At 43.3% G+C, this 19381-nt stretch overlaps 1 protein-coding gene across 1 annotated transcript in view; it reads right to left on the bottom strand.

Moving 5' to 3' along the window:
• Window positions 1-784: 784 nt before the first annotated feature.
• LOC120988554 (A.superbus venom factor 1-like) overlaps window positions 785-19381 on the bottom strand; it is a 413068-nt gene continuing 394471 nt past the window's right edge. The window contains exons 37-40 of the mRNA XM_040416077.1: window positions 14777-14872; window positions 13509-13592; window positions 12965-13100; window positions 785-1035 (exon numbers count right to left, since the gene is read on the bottom strand). Coding sequence (XP_040272011.1) covers window positions 894-1035; window positions 12965-13100; window positions 13509-13592; window positions 14777-14872 — 458 coding nt within the window. The 3' untranslated portion in view covers window positions 785-893. The remainder of the gene's footprint in view (window positions 1036-12964; window positions 13101-13508; window positions 13593-14776; window positions 14873-19381) is intronic.

Raw genomic sequence — 19381 nt, 5'->3', positions numbered from 1 at the left:
CACACTGACTAATCCAGATGTTGTAGTTTGCCCCACAAAAATTGTGCTTTGCATTGTCCCAAAAGCTCAGATGCAGTGCTGGGGCACTGAGCATGCATAAAATGGCCGCCGCCCACCTAACTAGCAGAATTCTAAAAGTTAGTATTTTTTGGTCAATGAGCTCAGGGCAGGGTAAAACGATAGTGCCCTGCACCCACACAACTCTTTGTCTGTAGATCGCTGAATTAGATTCTCTCCTATTCTCTCCCTGAAATCACAAGTCCAGCAGCATCCTCTCCCTACACTTGTAACAGCAGAGTGACATGCTGCGCTACGTGACTCCAGCTTATATATAGCTTGGGTCACATGCTGCTCTGGCCAATCACAGCCATGTCATTAGTAGGCATGGCTGTGATGGCCTCTTGGGGCAAGTAGTATGACGCTTGTTGATTGGCTGCTGTGCAGCCTTTCAAAAAGCGCCAAGAAAGCGGTGAAAACACCGAACCCGAACCTGAACCTTTACGGAAATGTTCGGGTTCGGATCCAGGGTCCAAAAATCCTAAAGTTCGGTACGAACCCGAACTTTACAGTTCGGGTTCGCTCAACCCTACTTACAATCTAACATTTTTGTTGTAGCATGTAGAATGTCCTACAGTTTTGCTGGTACACCTAGTAAAGAGATGTAACCAGTATTTGTTATACTCAATCAGATAAGAGGATCTCTGATTATCTTCCTTTGCCAAATTTTAGGAGATGTATTGGGTAATATAGTTCATCATAAGTGATGTGAAACCATTTGGCAGAAAGAAATTTATTGATATATTTTTTCTTATCATACAGAACAAGAATAGGAAAACAGAAATGTTCAAACAGAATATGAAAATGGTAAGGAGAGGTAAGGAGGACAAAACAATTTAAATGTAACATCCATTGATCTCAAGCTCCTCATTGAAATGGAAGAATTCGTCACAGAGTTTTTCAAACTCAGTTTTCTGACAATCCCGATCACTTGGCCAGAACTCAATCCATGTGTCCTGGGAAATCATGTAGGCATATCTGTAGGGGAACCAAAATGATCAGTGTGGGACAAGTACAGAACATACAGGCATTAGGATCTTTTATGCTTATATTTGACTATGCACACGCTTATCTGGTCCAGTGCAATGGTCAAAAGAAAGCCATGAGACCTGATGGTGATCAAAATGTTCCTTATCAACTGTTAAAGGGGTATTACAATCTTATAAAGTCATATAATATTGCTAGGATTGGTAAGGGTCTGACCTGTGGGATCAACCACTGATCCTGAGAATGAAGAGGCAACAATGCTGGTGCATTGGAAGTACTCCCGGGCACACAGCTGTGCAGGGGACTGCAGGTCGCCACATTTAATTGCATGCACATTTGCAATGCGGTCTTGTAATATTCAGGATCGGTGGAGATCCAAGAAGTTGGACCTTCACTGATAATAAAGTGATGGCATGTCCTAGCAACAGGCCATTACTTTATACCTCTTTCGGTATGTTGGCCTCAGACATGAACATTTTTTTAAAGAAATATAGATTGGTTGTGCACACCTCATATGGAGTATACCATATGTATCGAGACTTCTTTGAATAGGTACTGAATATTTATTGTACATACAGTTTTGTCCAACAGTAGTATTGGTATAAAAGATGTAATTCCTCCAACAAAACAGCAATAATGAAAAACCGCACTGTGATATGCAGAGGTTAATTCATTCAGCAGGTCTGTTCAGCTTCCAAGTAGGTCACTATGTATCTTTCTTCCAGATAAAATACAAGTGTATCAATGTGTCGGGACTTGCTAACTGCAGCATCCCCTGAGCATAGGTTCCGTTGTACAGTCCTATACTTTCAGTCTATAGACCGGCTTCTTAATTCGCTTAGGAAGGTTGATTATTAAGTCTGCTACTTACAGTTAGTCGTCTCCGATCGTAGGTTCTGATATAGATGGCTTGATAGCATCACTCTATTTGTGACAGCAAGCTGGTGATGTTTGTCTCTGTGGCCGCGGCGTCCCACGTGCCTACAGAGGCAGCAGTGTTCGTACCTTTCGGAGTATCCTTGCAATGTGAAGTAGCTGCATGAATAACGTTTAGCTGGGGGTCCTCTTTACACCAGACGCGTTTCAGAGATCTCTGTCTCCTTCCTCAGTGGTTAGGATCCGGGGGTCTCCTAACCACTGAGGAAGGAGACAGAGATCTCTGAAATGCGTCTGGTGTAAAGAGGACTCCCAGCCAAACGTTATTCATCGGCATAGGACCCCCATGTCCTTAAGAGCGCTCTAACCATTTTTCTGATGCAGCACCTGATGCTACCCACAGCTGTGTGAAGTGAACCGGCATTTTGGGCCCTGCAGCTACTCCACATTGCAAGGATACTCCGAAAGGTACGAACACTGCTGCCTCTGTAGGCACGTGGGACGCCACGGCCACAGAGACAAACATCACCAGCTTGCTGTCACAAATAGAGTGATGCTATCAAGCCATCTATATCAGAACCTACGATCGGAGACGACTAACTGTAAGTAGCAGACTTAATAATCAACCTTCCTAAGCGAATTAAGAAGCCGGTCTATAGAGTGAAAGTATAGGACTGTACAACGGAACCTATGCTCAGGGGATACTGCAGTTAGCAAGTCCCGACACATTGATACACTTGTATTTTATCTGGAAGAAAGATACATAGTGACCTACTTGGAAGCGATTAACCTTAATATATTGAGATTTTAACAAAACTGAACAGACCTGCTGAATGAATTAACCTCTGCATATCACAGTGCGGTTTTTCATTATTGCTGTTTTGTTGGAGGAATTACATCTTTTATACCAATACTACTGTTGGACAAAAACTCACAATATTGTTGGACAAAACAATGTCCATTACAGTATAGCTGATCACTGTTGATCCACTGCCGCATAACGGTTGCTTATCATTTACTACTGCGGTTTTTCAGTTTTATATATCCATTTTGTACTGTGCATTCTTGGTGTTTTTATTGTTGGATTGAATGCAATTGTTTAGTATGGTGTAGTGTGTCTAACTGCAGACCTGCTGGACACAGTTCACCATAGGAGTCACAACCCCATTGCGGTTAATTTTTATTGTTTTTCTATTGCGATTTTGCTACATAGCCGCTTATATCTTGTTATTAACACAAGTCCTATATTTTAATTAGTCTTTTTCACCTTATACACTAAATCCAGGGGACCTACTGCCTAATCCCTTTTTTTGCAGGTTCTCATGATACTTTTGGTGTTAGTGTGAACTACACTCATTCACTTGTATTCATATATTTATTTTTACAATATCTATAAAACGAATTAATGTAAATATCACCCTAAGGATTGAACCTCTATAAGGTTAATATCACATCGCGGTCACTAAATATAAAGACGTCCTGTGGCACCTAGTTCAGCTATCAGTGTTTTTACATAATATTTAAAAAGAATATTCTGTATGTACAATAAATATTCAGTACCTATTCAAAGAAGTCTCGATACATATGTTATACTCCATATGAGGTGTGCACAACCAATCTATATTTCTCTAACATTATCTACTTTATAGACAGGGTGTGTCTATACTGGTTGGAGCACACGTTCCACATTACCAACTAGGTGAGCCGTCACAATTTATTCAATTTTTCCTTTCATGAACATTCTTTTATTTGGTCTGTTTGCTTTCAAGTGGTCATAACTTTTTCTTTTACTGAAACCAACACAGCCTTCCAGGAACCGCCGATCACTGCCGGAGAACTACACACAACCAGCGCTAGGAAGGGTAAGTGACCTCTGTAGCCAGAGACAGTGCGGGACGCCGCACTCCGGCACAGAGCTCCTCTTCCCTCCACAGCTTGGCATATGAAATACAAATCACATATTATCTAAAGCTTTGAATTGCAGCTATATGTACATGCCTACTGTTTTATTAGAAATATATTGAAATAGCGCAATATTTATCCCGGACTGTGCGGCAACTGACATCTACATATATTATACAAACAGAGCCATCATCCTCTGCTCAGCGTTTTTTCACCTCCATAAAGGACTACCTTATCATATAAGATATATTTTATTCAATTTTACCTTTAAACAGTGGCCACCATCATATGAATAACAGTGTATGAAAGACTTTAATTTTCCAGACCTTTTTTCCAGATATTTTACAGGGTATTCATTACCCAGTGGTGATCACCCACTACTCATATTTTCTACTAAAAGACTATCTTTTTAATTATATTTCTATTTTTTACCTCTATTATCTCTATATTTATTAATTTTTATACTTCCACCCATCTTATTATACTAACTATAAATAAATTATTTGATTGTACCCAGATTAGAGTGTGCCTGCTTACCCTTGTTTTTCTGGATTCTACATTGCCTTGAAATTTGTAGGCCAAAAGTCCAAGAGAGACAAATCTGTTAGTGTAGGTCCTATCTGATAGAAGTCACCTTGTCGCTGATAGAAGAGCTTGACATGTTCTTGATCAAAAATCTGTGCAAAGAGCTTCTATGTTTCATATATATGTATTTCTGGAGTGTAATAATATTACAGGCTATAGCTACTAGAGAGGGGTCGTTGATCCAGGGAGTTATTCTGATGCCTGATTGGAGTCGGGAAGGAATTTTTTATTCCCCTAAAGTGAGGAAAATTGGCTTCTACCTCACAGTTTTTTTTTTTGCCTTCCTCTGGATCAACTTGCAGGATAACAGGCCGAACTGGATGGACAAATGTCTTTTTTCGGCCTTATGTACTATGTTACTATGTTATATAGTAAGTATAGCATTAATGCAGTTAACATTTATTCATGTTATCAATGTTTGCTTATGTCTTTGTACATAATGCAGTGTGCTGCTACTTGTAGTCCTTGTTTGCATTACAGCCATGGTAGGGTGCTCGTGAATTCTCTTTAGATATAGTTTGGAGGTGCTGATCTAACTCTCTTTTGCAGGGTTGCGTGAATCAACCGCTCAGGAGCCTGGTCACATGACATTCCTGTTCTGATAATCCTACTTCTGACAATGTCATATCCTTTATCAAGTTCCCACCTAGACTATGACAGAGCCAGTAGTATACAGAGTTACAAGCAACTATTGTAGTGTGATAAGGCACTATAGACAAAATATAACATTGTGTAGCAAATTCTATCAGGGAAAGCTTTGAAGTAAGGATAAGTAAATCAGTTCTACCAAAAAGGGATTTTTCCTGAATTTCACAAGAACCTCAAATTCTAACAAACTCCAACAAAAGAGCAGAGAGGTATGATATCAAGGTGCAGTGTCTTTTTAAACCCACATTTATTTAGACTGGCATTTTATACACCGTTCTTAATAAAGTCCCATAGGTGGCAGTGGTTCTGCCGAAGTTATGGAGAGGCGCAGGCATCCAGTGCCAGTTCTAAATGTAAGACTTCAGAGCTGTAGTTAGACCATTTTCTACACCTAAACCAGGCTAAGGCTACTTTCACACCTGCGTTCGGGTGTCCGCTCGTGAGCTCCGTTTGAAGGGGCTCACCAGCGGCCCCGAACGCATCCGTCCAGCCCTAATGTATTCTGAGTGGACGCGGATCCGCTGAGAATACATCAGTCTGGCAGCGTTCAGCCTCCGCTCCGCTCAGCAGGCGGACACCTGAACGCTGCTTGCAGCGTTCGGGTGTCCGCCTGGCCGTGCGGAGGCAAACGGATCCGTCCAGACTTATAATGTAAGTCAATGGGGACGGATCCGTTTGAAGATGACACAATATGGCTCAATCTTCAAACGGATCCGTCCCCCATTGACTTTCAATGTAAAGTCTGGACGGATCCGTTCAGGCTACTTTCACACTTAGAATTTTTTCTAAGTTATAATGCAGACGGATCCGTTCTGAACGGATACAAAAACGTCTGCATTATAGGAGCGGATCCGTGTGAGCAGACATCAGACGGACCCGCTTTGAACGGTAGTGTGAAAGTAGCCTAAGAAAATGATGAATGAGACGGCCTAATTTAGGGATATTTTAGAATAATAAATAAACAGTCAACCATCCCTTTACCCATACTTAGAAATAAATAGATGACCGCAGTACTGACGGTCTTCAAAAATGTGAAGGTTTATTCACCAACAATGCATTGTTGGTGAGTAAACCTTCACATTTTTGAAGACAGTCAGTACTGAGGTCATCTATTTACATCAAGGTTCAGCAGGAGCCTGTCAGGCTTGAGTTCAACACCGCTGGCACCGCCACCATAGGAAACAATCTTGGTAAAGATTTGTGAGTAGTGCTGTCTACTAGTGTTGATCGAGCACCGTAGTGCTCGGGTGCTTGGGCCGAACACATCGGGATGCTCGGGTGCTCTACCGAGCACCCGAGTATAATGGAAGTCAATGGGAGAACCCGAGCATTAAACCAGGTACCCCCTGCTCTGAAGAGGGGAGGGTGCCTGGTTCATAGGAAAAGGTCAGAAAATTATGGAAACACCACTGAAATGGTTCAGGAACATCATGGGGAGGATGTCTGGATGCATCTTGGAATCCCAGGTCGCTGCTGGGAACGATGTTGTCCGAGTAGTACGCCACTTTTACAGACTGACAATAATACGCACAGAACCAAAGATAAAATCGATTTTAGAGGAAAAATTGTTAGGAAACATTCTTCCCTGTATATTTACTTGTATTTAAAGTGCTTCCAAAAATTACAAGGAAGAGGCACTCCGATACAACCTGTATATCACATAAAGGAGGGCCTCATTCACATTGTGGTACAATTTTCAAGTAGTGGGACTCCTACACTCATAAAGCCTATGCACTAAGTGAAAGGGCTGCCAAAAATTACAAGGAACTGGCACTCCAATACACCATTTATTACACATAAAGGAGGGCATGATACACATCCTTGAAAAATTATAATTGCTGGCCTGCTGGTGAGCTGACCCTCTAAAGAATTATACGTGAGGGCCTGCAGATGAGATGACCCTGTAAAAGATTTTAGGTGCAGGCCTGCTGGTGAGCTGACCCTGTAAAAGATTGTAGGTGAAGGCCTGCTGGTGAGCTGACCCTGTAAAAGATTTGAGATGTGGGCCTACTGGTGAGCTGACTATGTAAAAGATTTTAGGTGCGGGCCTGCTGGTGAGTTGACCCTCTAAAAGGTTGTAAGTGAGGGGCTGCATGTGAGCTGACCCTCTAAAACATTATATGCGAGGGCCTGCAGGTGAGCTGACCTTGTAAAAGATTTTAGGTGCGGCCTGCTGGTGAGCTGACCCAGTAACAGATTGTAGGTGAAGGCTTGCTGGTGAGCTGACCCTGTAAAGCATTATATGCGAGGGCCTGCTGGTGAGCTGACCCTCTAAAAAATTATATGCAAGACCCTTCAGGTGAGCTGACCCTGTAAAAGATTTGAGGTGCGGGCCTGCATCTGAGCTGACCCTCTAAAAAATGGTATGCGAGGGCCTGAAGGTGAGCTGACCCTGTAAAAGATTGTAGGTGAGGGCCCACTGGTGAGCTGACCCTCTAAAAAATAATATGCGAGGGGCTGCAGCTGAGCTGATGCTCTAAAAAATTATATGTGAGGTCCTGCAGCTGAGCTGACCCTCTAAAAGATTATATTCGAGGGCCTGTAGGTGAGCTGACCCTGTAAAACATTATATGAGAAGGGCATATATGCGAGGGCATTATATGTGACGAATAAGCATGTTGATCTGATGGAAGAGGAGGAGGAGGAGGATGAGAAAAGGAAGATTCAACCATATACCCTTGTTTGTGGTGGAAGGGGTGCATGGGAATACAGTGTATTCAGTACATTATAAACAACACATTTAAAGTGCCTTTATGTGCAGCCGCTCCTCTGGTGAAGTCGAGAAGTCATGGTCAATCCAGCCTTGTTCATTTTTATAAGAGTCAACTTGTCAGCATTTTCAGTTGACAGGCGGATACGCTTATCTGTTATAATGGAACCAGCAGCACTAAATACCCGCTCAGACAAAACATTGGTGGCAAAGCAGCCAGTAGTTGTAAAGGCACTGAGGGATCATTAAGGACACTGCCACGGTCTGCTATGTACTCCTTCACCATCTTCCAAAAATTTGCCGTCCTTGTGACAGTAAGCCGCGCATCAGTGAGGGTGCTGGCCGAAGGTCATGAAACTATTCCAGGCTTTGGAGAGTATTGCCCTGCCTCTTTTGGAACTGCTGCGTGTCCCCCTTGTCTCCCCTCCTCGGTTGGCCAAGGAACTACGGACTCTGCCACTAGCATTGTCAGATGGAAATCTTTGGAGCTATTTTTCTGCAAGGATCTTCTGGTATTGCACCGTTTTGCTCGTCCTCTCCACCAGAGGAATGAGAGATGAGAAGTTCTCTTTGTAGCAGGGGATGAGAAGGGTGAACAACCAGTAATTCATGTTGTTTAAAATGCGTATAACGCGCGGGTCGCGGGAAATGCAGCCTAACATGAAGTCAGCCATGTGTGCCAGAGTACCAACAGGCAAGACTTCCCTGTCGTCATCAGGAGGATCACTCTCAATATCCTCTTCCTCCTCTTCTGCCCACTGTTGCTGCTTCCCCACTGCAGTGCTACACTGCTTCCAGCTACTGACTGATGACTGACTGGTGCTGCACAAGGATAATTCGGAGGTGGAAGTGGAGGAGAAGGAGAAGTGGTGGTTGGAGCCACTAACATATGTGCTGACGGAAACCCTGATCGACGTAGGGCTCGCAATCCTTGGCGTCGGTAGCACCTGTGTCATGCCAGGGTACAACTAGCTCCCGGCCTCCACAACATTCACCCAGTGTGCCGTGAGAGAAATGTAGTGTCCCTGGCCAAATGCACTTGTCTATGTGTCAGTGGTTAAGTGGACCTTCCCAGTAACTGCGTTGGTCAGGGCATGTGTGATGTTATGGAACACATGTTGGAGTAAGGCGGGCACGGCACACCGTTAAAAATAGTGGCAGCTGGGGACTGTGTAACAAGGGACGGCCGCTGACATCAGGCTGCGGAAGGCCTCAGTGTCCACAAGCCTAAATGGCAACATTTCCAGGGCCAGTAATTTGGAAAGTTGCGCATTTAGTGCTATGGCCTGTAGGTGGGTGGCTGGGTATTTGCGCTTGCGTTCAAATGCCTGGGGTAAGGACATTTGTACGCTGCACTGGGACACGGAAGTGGATGTGGTCGCTGATGGTGCTTGCAAAGGTCCAGGTGCAGGGCGGGAGGCATCCGGGCCTGCGCCTTTGAAAGTGGATCAGCCAGCACGTAACACAGGGGAAGAGGATGCAGAGGTGTGACCAGCAGACACAGATTGTGGACCCAGGCGTTCGTCCCACTTTTTACGGTGCTTGGATGCCATGTGGCGGATCATGCTGGTGGTGGAGAGGTTGCTAGTGTTCACGCCCCGGCTCATTTTCATATGGCACAGGTTGCAAACTACTATTCTTTTTGTCGTCCGCACTTTCCTAAAAAAAGCACCAGACTGCAGAACATCTACTCCTTGGCAAAGGAGATTTCCGCAAAGGGTTGCTCCATGGAGCAGTTGTGGGCCTGGTTGGTGTGGCCCGCCTTCTCCCTTTTGGCACCCCACTGTCTCTTCCAGCCTGTTGCGGTGCTGCAGAATCCCTCCCCCTCTGTACTGCTGTCTTCGCTCGGCTTTCCACCTTCCCAGGTTGGGTCAGTGACCTCACTGTCCACCTCTTCCACTTCCTCACTCTGATCATCCTCCTGATTTGTTGACCTAACCACAACCTCAGTGATTGACAACTGTGTCTCATCCTCTTCATCAACCAGTTGAGACAGTAATTGCAGTTGACTCATTGGCAACTATGTCTCATCATCATCTACCTCATCAAACACTAATTGCCGTTCCCCACCGTCATGTTCTTGTGACTGTGGATGCTTAAGAGGTTGGGATTTAGGGCACAAGATCTCATGTCCCTCTTCAAGCGTGCTTGGCGAGAAGCCCAAATCAAGTAATGGCGAAGAAAAGAGGTCCTCTGAATGTGGGATCACTTGTTTGGCCAGACTGTAAATGGTGGGAGGAAGGAGGATCAGTTTGTGGATTGTGTTGACTAGACTTTTGGCTACTGAGACTGGACTTGGTGGAAGATAGGGTGGTGCTTAACCGACTGGAAGTATTATCTGCTGCAATCCAACCGACCACTTGGTCGCACTAGTCTGACTTCAAGAGTGGTGCCCTGCAAACTGGGACATGAAGCTAGGTACAGTATCTTAGATGATTGTTGTTCATGTGCTCTGGCAGCAGGCACAGTTTCTCTGCGCCCAGGGCCACGGCCTCTGCGTGCACCATCAGCATCACGGCCACTTCCCCGTCCCTTACTGCTCGCCTTCCTAAATGTGATATATGTTTGAAAGTATGTCACACGTACAGTAGCGTAGGATTTGGAAGTGCATGTGCAAAATAATTTACAAAGGTATTTGTGATGAGGAAACATTATACAGGACAGGTACCACAGGTAATGTCACAGTTTGCAGTGTCTACGGAAAAAGTGCACTGAATGTCACTGATATTTTAGGATTGCGCACACTTTAAACAGGAGATGTGGCGGGGATAATGTAACTGCCCGCAGCGGACTATTACACAGTATTTAGCGCAGGATGTGCTAAAAATATAAATTTCTGCTGTCACACACAATAGTCTTTACAAGGATTTTTGGGTCTCTGAAAAGTTTTTTGTCTAAAACTCTTACACTCCCTACACTGTCTGTCCCTTCCTATGCACAGCTCTCCCTTAGGGTGCATTCACACGTCAGTATTTTTACCTTTCCAGATAAACGTTCCTGTTTTTTGCGGATCCGAAAATCTGGATGACATGAGGATGCTTTTAGCATGTCATCCGCATTTTTGATGGATCCATTGACTAGAATGGGATGACGGAACGCAATATCGGACAAATAGTAGGACAGGGTATATTTTTTTCCCAGGATCCGAATAACGGAACCCACGGAACGGAACGGAATCATGGAATCGGAGAGCACCATGAGTGCTGTCCGATTATTTGCAGATTCCATTAAAAAATGAATGGATCCGCATAACGTTCCGTTTTTAATCGGAACGGATGCGGAACACCAAAACGGACGTGTGAATGGACCCTAACACTGAGCAATTTAGCGCAGGTTGCGCTACAAACATATATTGCTGTTGTCACACACAATAGTCTTTACAAGGACTTTTGGGTCTCTGAAACGTTTTTGTACCCAAAAAATATTTAATTATACTCCCTACACTCTGTTCCTTCCTATGCTCAGCTCTCCCTGACTTCGAATGAGCCGAACACACATCATCGGGTGCTATATAGCTGTTCTGGCCAGCCAATCACTGTAATGCCAGTAGCCAACATGGCTACTAGCATTAAAGTGAGGGCAGTACTTACCTGCATGTTTATTGGCTGCTTACCAGCCGAGAAACGTGCGGGGAGGAGACTCGAGCATTGCGCTCGAGCACATGCGGTACTCGGCAGAGTACCACCATGTGCCGAGCACAGCGATGCTCGAGCCGAACTGGTATTCGGCCGAGCATGCTCACTCAATAGTGTTGAGCGTGAATATTCAAAACGCAAATTTTAATCGCGAATGTCACCACTTTGAGAATTTCTGTTTATTATTAACTGAGTATGCCTTATTATACTTATTTTAAGATTTAACTTTTATTCTTATCATTTAAAATAATAATGAGACGGCTGAGTTTAGTGAAACTGCTGCACTATTTAAATTAGAGAGAGAGAAGAGGGACCAATTAAATAGTACTGGTTTAGAGTGATGTACCTGTCTAAAAGGCCTATTGCATATAAGGGGAGAGCCTAGTTAGTTTTACTAGAAGTCCCTATGCCCTTACCCTACTTGACCAAATCTAGTCAGGGTGATAGCCTTAATGGCTGTAGTCGGGGCACTCGTCTTTAAAAAGACGACCCCCAGCCTCAGGAACCTGGGGCCTTTACTAAAAGTCCCTATGCTCTTACCTCTCTGCGGTTGATTTCCTTTTTCATCCGACGCGTTTCGCCAGGTATGGCTCTTCAGGGAATAAAGAGGATGTTCAGGTGCTGAAGGCAGTGGCTCTCACCTGTATCGATCATGTGGCAGTGGCTTTGAGAATTTGCGAATATTTAGAATATAGTGCTATATATTCGCATTCGCGAATAGTGTTGAATATTCTAATTGCAAATTTATCGCAAATTTATCGCGAATATATTACATTGCCTATTTTTCGCAATCAAGTAGACAATGACTGGAGATCACGAATTCTCAAATTTTCAAATTATGGCGAATATTCGGCCCAAAAAATCATGAAATATCGCAAATTCGAATATTGCCTATGCCACTCATCACTATCGCTGAACACTACTGTCATTTACCCATACTTATATATGGTACTGACATTATTTGCTATTGCTGTCATTGCATTCAAGAGCTTAAAAGGAGGAGAGAAAAAGCAAAAATTGCTAAAAGATGAATAAAAAAGATAACGGGGGTAATTTATTAAGACCAGAGCAGCTGCGGACAAAATTAGGACATGTTCTCATTTTTTGCGGAGCGGCGGAATGGAAGTTCGGGGCCGTGGACTGGAAATGCGGATGCGCACAGCACACTGTGTGCTGCCTCATCTTTTCTGTTCCCATTGAAAATGAATGGGTTCGCACCCGTTCTGCATAATTGCGGAACGGATCTGGACCCATCATGCAGAGGTGTGAATGAACCCTAAACCAGTAGAAAATCGTAAATGAGACGGCCCTACCGGGCCAACCCCTCCCTGCCTACACCGCGCCCACTTTTTTAGACCTGGTGTGAAATGGAAAAAGTCGCAGATTGTGGTGACAAAGAATCTAGTCCTAGGAGACTAGAGGGTGTTATACACTAATTTTCTGGCCAAATGGAGCAACTTCAATTTGTGACAAATCATTTCCGGTCTGAACCGAACTTTCAGAAAAATTTACCAAATCACACATGAAGCGAAATCCAAGATGTTATTTCATCTCTATCACTTACCCATTAGCAGTAGTCCATAGATCTTTGCTTGATCCCCAAATTACATAGTCTCGGCCTCTCTTCAAGTTTAAGGCTTTGTTACATTTGGCATGGCTGATAAAATTGCGTTTTTCATTAGCAACACCTGTATCTGTGCCTGGAAATAAAAAACTGGACTATAGTAGCACATAAAAGTTTATTAATGCTTATATTTATACAGTAAGCAATTGGTCTCAGACAGTATGGAAGTATAATATTAATATCATTGACAAAAATGCAGTCAGTTTCTGCTTTGGTGAAAAATGTATACATTTTTCAACAAGTTCTGATTCTCACAAAAATCCAATTTTTTTCTGATAATAGAGAATGCACTTTGTGGACTCCTTCCCCCAAATCAAACAGCATACAGTAAGGCTCACCCATTTTCTCAAACCTATTTTTTTGTAGGAGGAGGAGGAAGAAGAAGGGGAGACAAAATGTAGGCCTCCACCGATGAGATCATATGCCATGGTCTGGGGACTCAAATATAGCAATGCGTGAATGAAATGCACAACGTGTAACTTACTTTCTTTTATAGCTTTGGTAATTTTCATGACATAGGTGTCATAGTTTCCATTACTCTCAATGTCCATTAGCGTTGCCTTAAAGACTGTAAAAGAAATGCATTTAATCAAAGACTAACATTTCATGAACTTCACATGACAGATTTTAACCACAAGAAGCCTGCTTAATGGCTAGATTGACCTTTGCAACCAATTAATTAATTTCATCAAAACTAATACCTTTGTAGATAGTATTAATTAGGATTCTTTTATCATTTTTTGTATACAGCTCCTATGCAGACCTATTTGTCTCTATGGTTACAGTCTGCATACCCCATGTGTAGATAACGTAGTCATAATAAAGGGGTTATCCCATGACTAATGTAATACATGAGAATCAAACATCATATAGTACATATCAACCTCTTTCTAACAAAGCTAGACCCAGCCCTGTACCTCACATGGATCCAGAGATCTCCTCATTTATTGCTCTGCTAGATTTATATCAACCTGGCAGCTCAAGGGGCGTGTCTTTCTACTGAAGATAAGGGGGCGTGTCTCAGCTCTCCCTATCACAGCTGAGGAGGAAGTTGAAAGATAAAACTGAGCATGTGCGGCCTTCTTACTGAGCAGGACAAAGAAATAAGAAAAAAAAGATTTTTTTTTAATTACATGCAATTACAAAAGTATTCCGATCCAGGGGTTGGTTTGAAAACTGTAGATTATTTTTTGAAGGACAACCCCTTCAAGTTCTCGGACCAGCATGATGATGACCTTTACATAGGATAGGTCACCAATATGAAATCAGTGAGTGTCCAACACAGCTCTGTGTATGTAGTGGCCATGCTTGGGTCCTATTAAAGTGAATGGAAGCTGAGCTGAGATACCAGAGGATTGGTCATCAATAAGTGAGTCCCAGAAAACACATTTAAGCCTCTATATGGTAAGGTATATGACTGCAGGACTGAATATTTTGTAAACATTTTAAGAAAATGTATATATATAAAAAAAATATACATTCATAAGTATACAAGAAAGTCTGTCTGACTATAAATATGTAAGGCTTGTTTCACACCTGCGTTTGCCGATCTGGCAGGCTGTTCCTGTAACTATAATGGGGCCTGGCAGTGATTCGGCCGTGTTATGGCAAATATGCCAAGAAACGGCTATACAAATAGCTCTGCGCGCAACGGTTTTTATCCAGTCTATTCCCGGAATTCTGTACTGGAACAGCCTGCCGGCAGTGTGAAAAAGATTTAAGTATACAAAAATGACATCGTAATGATCTCACCATAATCCACAGTAGATTCACAAGCCTTAGCGTATCGATAAGGAACATTCACGTTATCTAGCTGCTGCTGCTGCTGCTGCTGCATAAAGCAATTGTCTGAAAAATTAATGAGAAAAAAATTTAAAATTCTAAACCAAATTCTTCGTACAGAAAATCAATAAACAAACACTTTATATGCATAGACTGTATTAAATAGAGATAAGCAAATTTTTCAAAAGGGAGTCTGCTGTGGTAGTGAAACCATACTGTGAGTCAGTATGACATGCAGATGACAGGCGTCGCTCTTAGGCCCCTTTCACACGGGCGAGTATTCCGCGCGGATGCGATGCGTGAGTTGAACGCATTGCACCCGCACTGAATCATGACCCATTCATTTTAATGGGGCTGTTCACATGGTGCAATTTCAAACTGATCCGTCCCCCATTGACTTTCAATGTAAAGTCAGGAGTTAATATACAGTAGGATCAGAGTTTTCTCCAATCCGATGGTATATTTTAACTTGAAGCGTCCCCATCACCATGGGAACGCCTCTATGTTAGAATATACCATCGGATTTGAGTTACATCGTGAAACTCAGATCCGACAGTATATTCTAACACAGAGGCGTTCCCATAGTGATGGGGACACTTCTAGTTAGAATATACTACGAACTGTGTACATGACTGCCCCCTGCTGCCTGGCAGCACCCGATCTTTTACTGGGGTCTGTGATCAGCACAATTAACCCTTCAGGTGTTAGAATGTGTTAGAATATACTGTCGGATATGAGTTTTCACGAAGTCAAAACTCATCTCTGAAAAAGCTTTTATGCAGACGGATCTTCGGATCCGACTGTATGAAAGTATCCTACGGCCACGGATCACGGACGGGGTTGCCAATCTTGTGTGCATCCGTGTTCTTTCACGGACCCATTGACTTGAATGGGTCCGTGAACCGTTGTCCGTCAAAAAAATAGGACAGGTCATATTTTTTTGACGGACAGGAAACACGGATCACGGATGCGGCTGCAAAACGGTGCATTTTCCGATTTTTCCACGGACCCATTGAAAGTAGTGTGCATGAGGCCTTAGCTGTGTGCAGGAAAAGAACCTGTGGTGTCGTTACTCCGGTCATCACATGATCCATCACCATGGTAAAAGATCATGTGACGGACCATGTGATGACCGGAGTGACGTCACCACAGGTCCTTTTCCTGCACACAGCTAAGATGAAGACAGAAGAGATGCCGGGCTGCGCGAGCAAGTGGATTAAGGTGAGTTAAATTATTATAATTTTTTTTTTAACCCCTCCAGCGCTATTTTACTATGTATTCAGAATGCTATTATTTTCCCTTATAACCATGTTATAAGGGAAAATAATACAATCTACAGAACACCGATCCCAAGCCCAAACTTCTGTGAAGAAGTTCAGGTTTGGGTACCAAACATGCAGATTTTTCTCACGCGCGTGCAAAACGCATTACAATGTTTTGCACTCGCGCGGAAAAATCGTGCATGTTCCCGCAACGCACCCGGACCTTTTCCCGCAACGCCCGTGTGAAAGAGGCCTTAGAATCACTGCACACTTCACTTATTTGGGCAGTCACGGGGCAAAAACTGACCAAATAACTCAAGTATGAACTCAACCTTACAGGTCGATGTTAGCGCCTAGAAGAAGTGCACTCCTTTTACACAGTCATCAGCTGATTCCACATAGATGTCTACAGGACCTGTTCTATTAAACGCTTATACAAGTAGAGCCCCCCGACAGAGTGGAGAGGGTGTCAGCAGTAAGTTTGTGTTGATGTCACTGATTATTTTGCCCTTCCTCTGATCCGTCAGAACAATAACCCCCAAAAAACGGATCTTGTCTGTGAAGCATCAGTCTTCACTCATTTAGCATTTGGTCAGTAATCCATCAGTATTACTAATGCCCAAAAAAAACAGGAGTGGATCCAAAACAGAGATGACTCGTGAATGGAATATTTGAACGTCTTCTGTGTTTTGTACCCACTCCTAATTTTGGCTACCAAATCATAAGCCAATTCTGATGGGACCATACAGGTCTTAGAGCTGCTACACAGACAGGATCCGCTGTGCGTCTTATTTTTCCTTCCTTCTGACAGATCAGAAGAAGGGTGAAATAAATGATAATGTCAGCCAGGCCGAAAGTCAAAATAGTGGCCCAATCATAAAGTGGGGAGGGTGGGAACAGCATGAGAAGTCCAGAGACTGTCCCTATGACATATTGGTAAGGTGGAAGCAGCATGAGGAGACCACAAAGTGGCACAATAACAGAGTGTGGAGGTGGCGGCAGCATCATGGGGAGGCCACAGGGGGGCACAATAACAGTATGGAGGTGGCAGCAGCAGTACAGGAGACCACAGAGTGGCAAGGTGAATAGTGTGGAGGTGACATCAGCATCAGGAGACCACAGAGTGGCAAGGTGACATAGTGTGGAGGTGACAGCAGCATCAGGGGACCACAGAATGGCAAGGTGACATAGTGTGGAGGTGACAGCAGCATTAGGAGACCACAGAGTGGTAAGGTGACATAGTGTGGAGGTAAAAGCAGCATCAGGAGACCACAGAGTGGCAAGGTGACATAGTGTGGAGGTGGCAGCAGCATCAGGAGACCACAGAGTGACCAAGTGACAGAGTGGGAAAGTGGCAGAAGCATCAGTTGACTACAGAGTGGCAAGGTGACAGTGTGGAGGTGACAGCAGCATCAGGAGACCACAGAGTGGCAAAGTGACATAGTGTGGAGGTGGCAGCAGCATCATCAGGAGACCACATAGTGACCCGTGGACAGAGTGGGTAGGTGAGTGGCAATGCGAGTACCAGCTGAAGATGGTGGGTGAAAGAAGGAGCACTTGGCATCAGATGTGTGGCATCAGGTGGGTGGCAGCATCAGAATAGTAGCTGAGGCAGGTAGCCAGAAGAAACAGGTCTCTATTGTCAAAGTGTTGGTGTGGCACCATGGATGATATAGTCTGATGCATCAGGCATTGCCTCAGACTGATGCCGTACAGTGGCGTCCGTTCACCATACAGTTACAAAGTATGCATTTTTTAAATGGACTCTGCAGGACACAAAAACGTGGAGTGCTGCACATTTTTATACATCAAACCGATAGGAAATTTTTTTTTTCTATTCTCCAGCAGGGCACATTTTTGAAAGTTTTCCTTTAAGACGCATAAAAATGGCCCCTGATTACAATACATATTTTTTGTGGGAATTCTTGCCAATGATCCCCCTCTGGTATATCACTGTCCATGTTATGGGACTATTTGTGTATTTCTAGTAAGTGTTTGCTGGCTGCAAATATGACCTGAAGGTTTTTCAGGTTCACCTGCCATTAAAGTGAATGGGGCCCAATGCGAATGCGCTGTTCACGAACATTTGATCGCGAACGCGCGTTCGCAAATCGTCCCGGCCGATGTTCATAGAAACATAGAAACATGGAATGTGTCGGCAGATAAGAACCATTTGGCCCATCTAGTCTGCCCAATATACTGAGTACTATGAATAGTCCCTGGCCCTATCTTATATGAAGGATGGCCTTATGCCTATCCGATGCATGCTTAAACTCCTTCACTGTATTTGCAGCTACCACTTCTGCAGGAAGGCTATTCCATGCATCCGCTACTCTCTCAGTAAATTAATACTTCCTGATATTACTTTTAAACCTTTGCCCCTCTAATTTAAAACGATGTCCTCTTGTAGCAGTTTTTCTTCTTTTAAATCTTCTCTCCTCTTTTACCTTGTTGATTCCCTTTATGTATTTAGCAGTTTCTATCATATCCCCTCTGTCTCGTCTTTCTTCCAAGCTATACATGTTAAGGTCCTTTAATCTTTCCTGGTAAGTTTTATCCTGCAATCCATGTACTAGTTTAGTAGCTCTTCTCTGAACTCTCTCCAAAGTATAAATATCCTTCTGAAGATATGGTCTCCAGTACTGTGCACAATACTCCAAATGAGGTCTCACTAGTGCTCTGTAGAGCGGCACGAGCACCTCCCTCTTTCTACTGGTAATGCCTCTCCCTATACACCCAAGCATTCTGCTAGCATTTACTGCTGCTCTATGACATTGTCTGCCTACCTTTAAGTCTTCTGAAATAATGATCCCTAAATCCCTTTCCTCAGATACTGAGGTTAGGACTGTATCACTGATTTTATATTCTGCTCTTGGGTTTTTATGCCGCAGGTGCATTATTTTGCACTATTAGAATATATAACGGCACCGCTGAACGGCAAATATATATTTCTTTTTTCCACTTATACACTCCACAAAAGTCTTTAGAACATATAACTGCACTGTTGAACGGCAAATATAATTTTATTTTACCACTAATATACCTCAAAAAGGGCTTTAGAACATATAACTGCACTGCTGAATGGCAAATAATTTTTTTTTTTGTGCCACTAATACACGACAAAAAGGGCTGTGATTTTCGCACTTCACCACACAATGGCTAATAATGAGACCTTTTTTTTCCCACTAATACAAGCCACAAAATGCTTTAGAACATATAACTGCATTGCACATGGGCAAATAAGACGTAGAAATATTTCCTTGTAATAAACCCTGTTAATGCCTGTATCAAACAGCACTTGCACCCCAATAAC

This window comes from Bufo bufo, chromosome 1 (genome assembly GCF_905171765.1).
Source record: "Bufo bufo chromosome 1, aBufBuf1.1, whole genome shotgun sequence".
Classification (NCBI taxonomy): domain Eukaryota; kingdom Metazoa; phylum Chordata; class Amphibia; order Anura; family Bufonidae; genus Bufo; species Bufo bufo.
The sequence above is the reverse complement of the archived record's forward strand: the minus strand, read 5'-3'. Positions and strand labels throughout refer to the sequence as shown.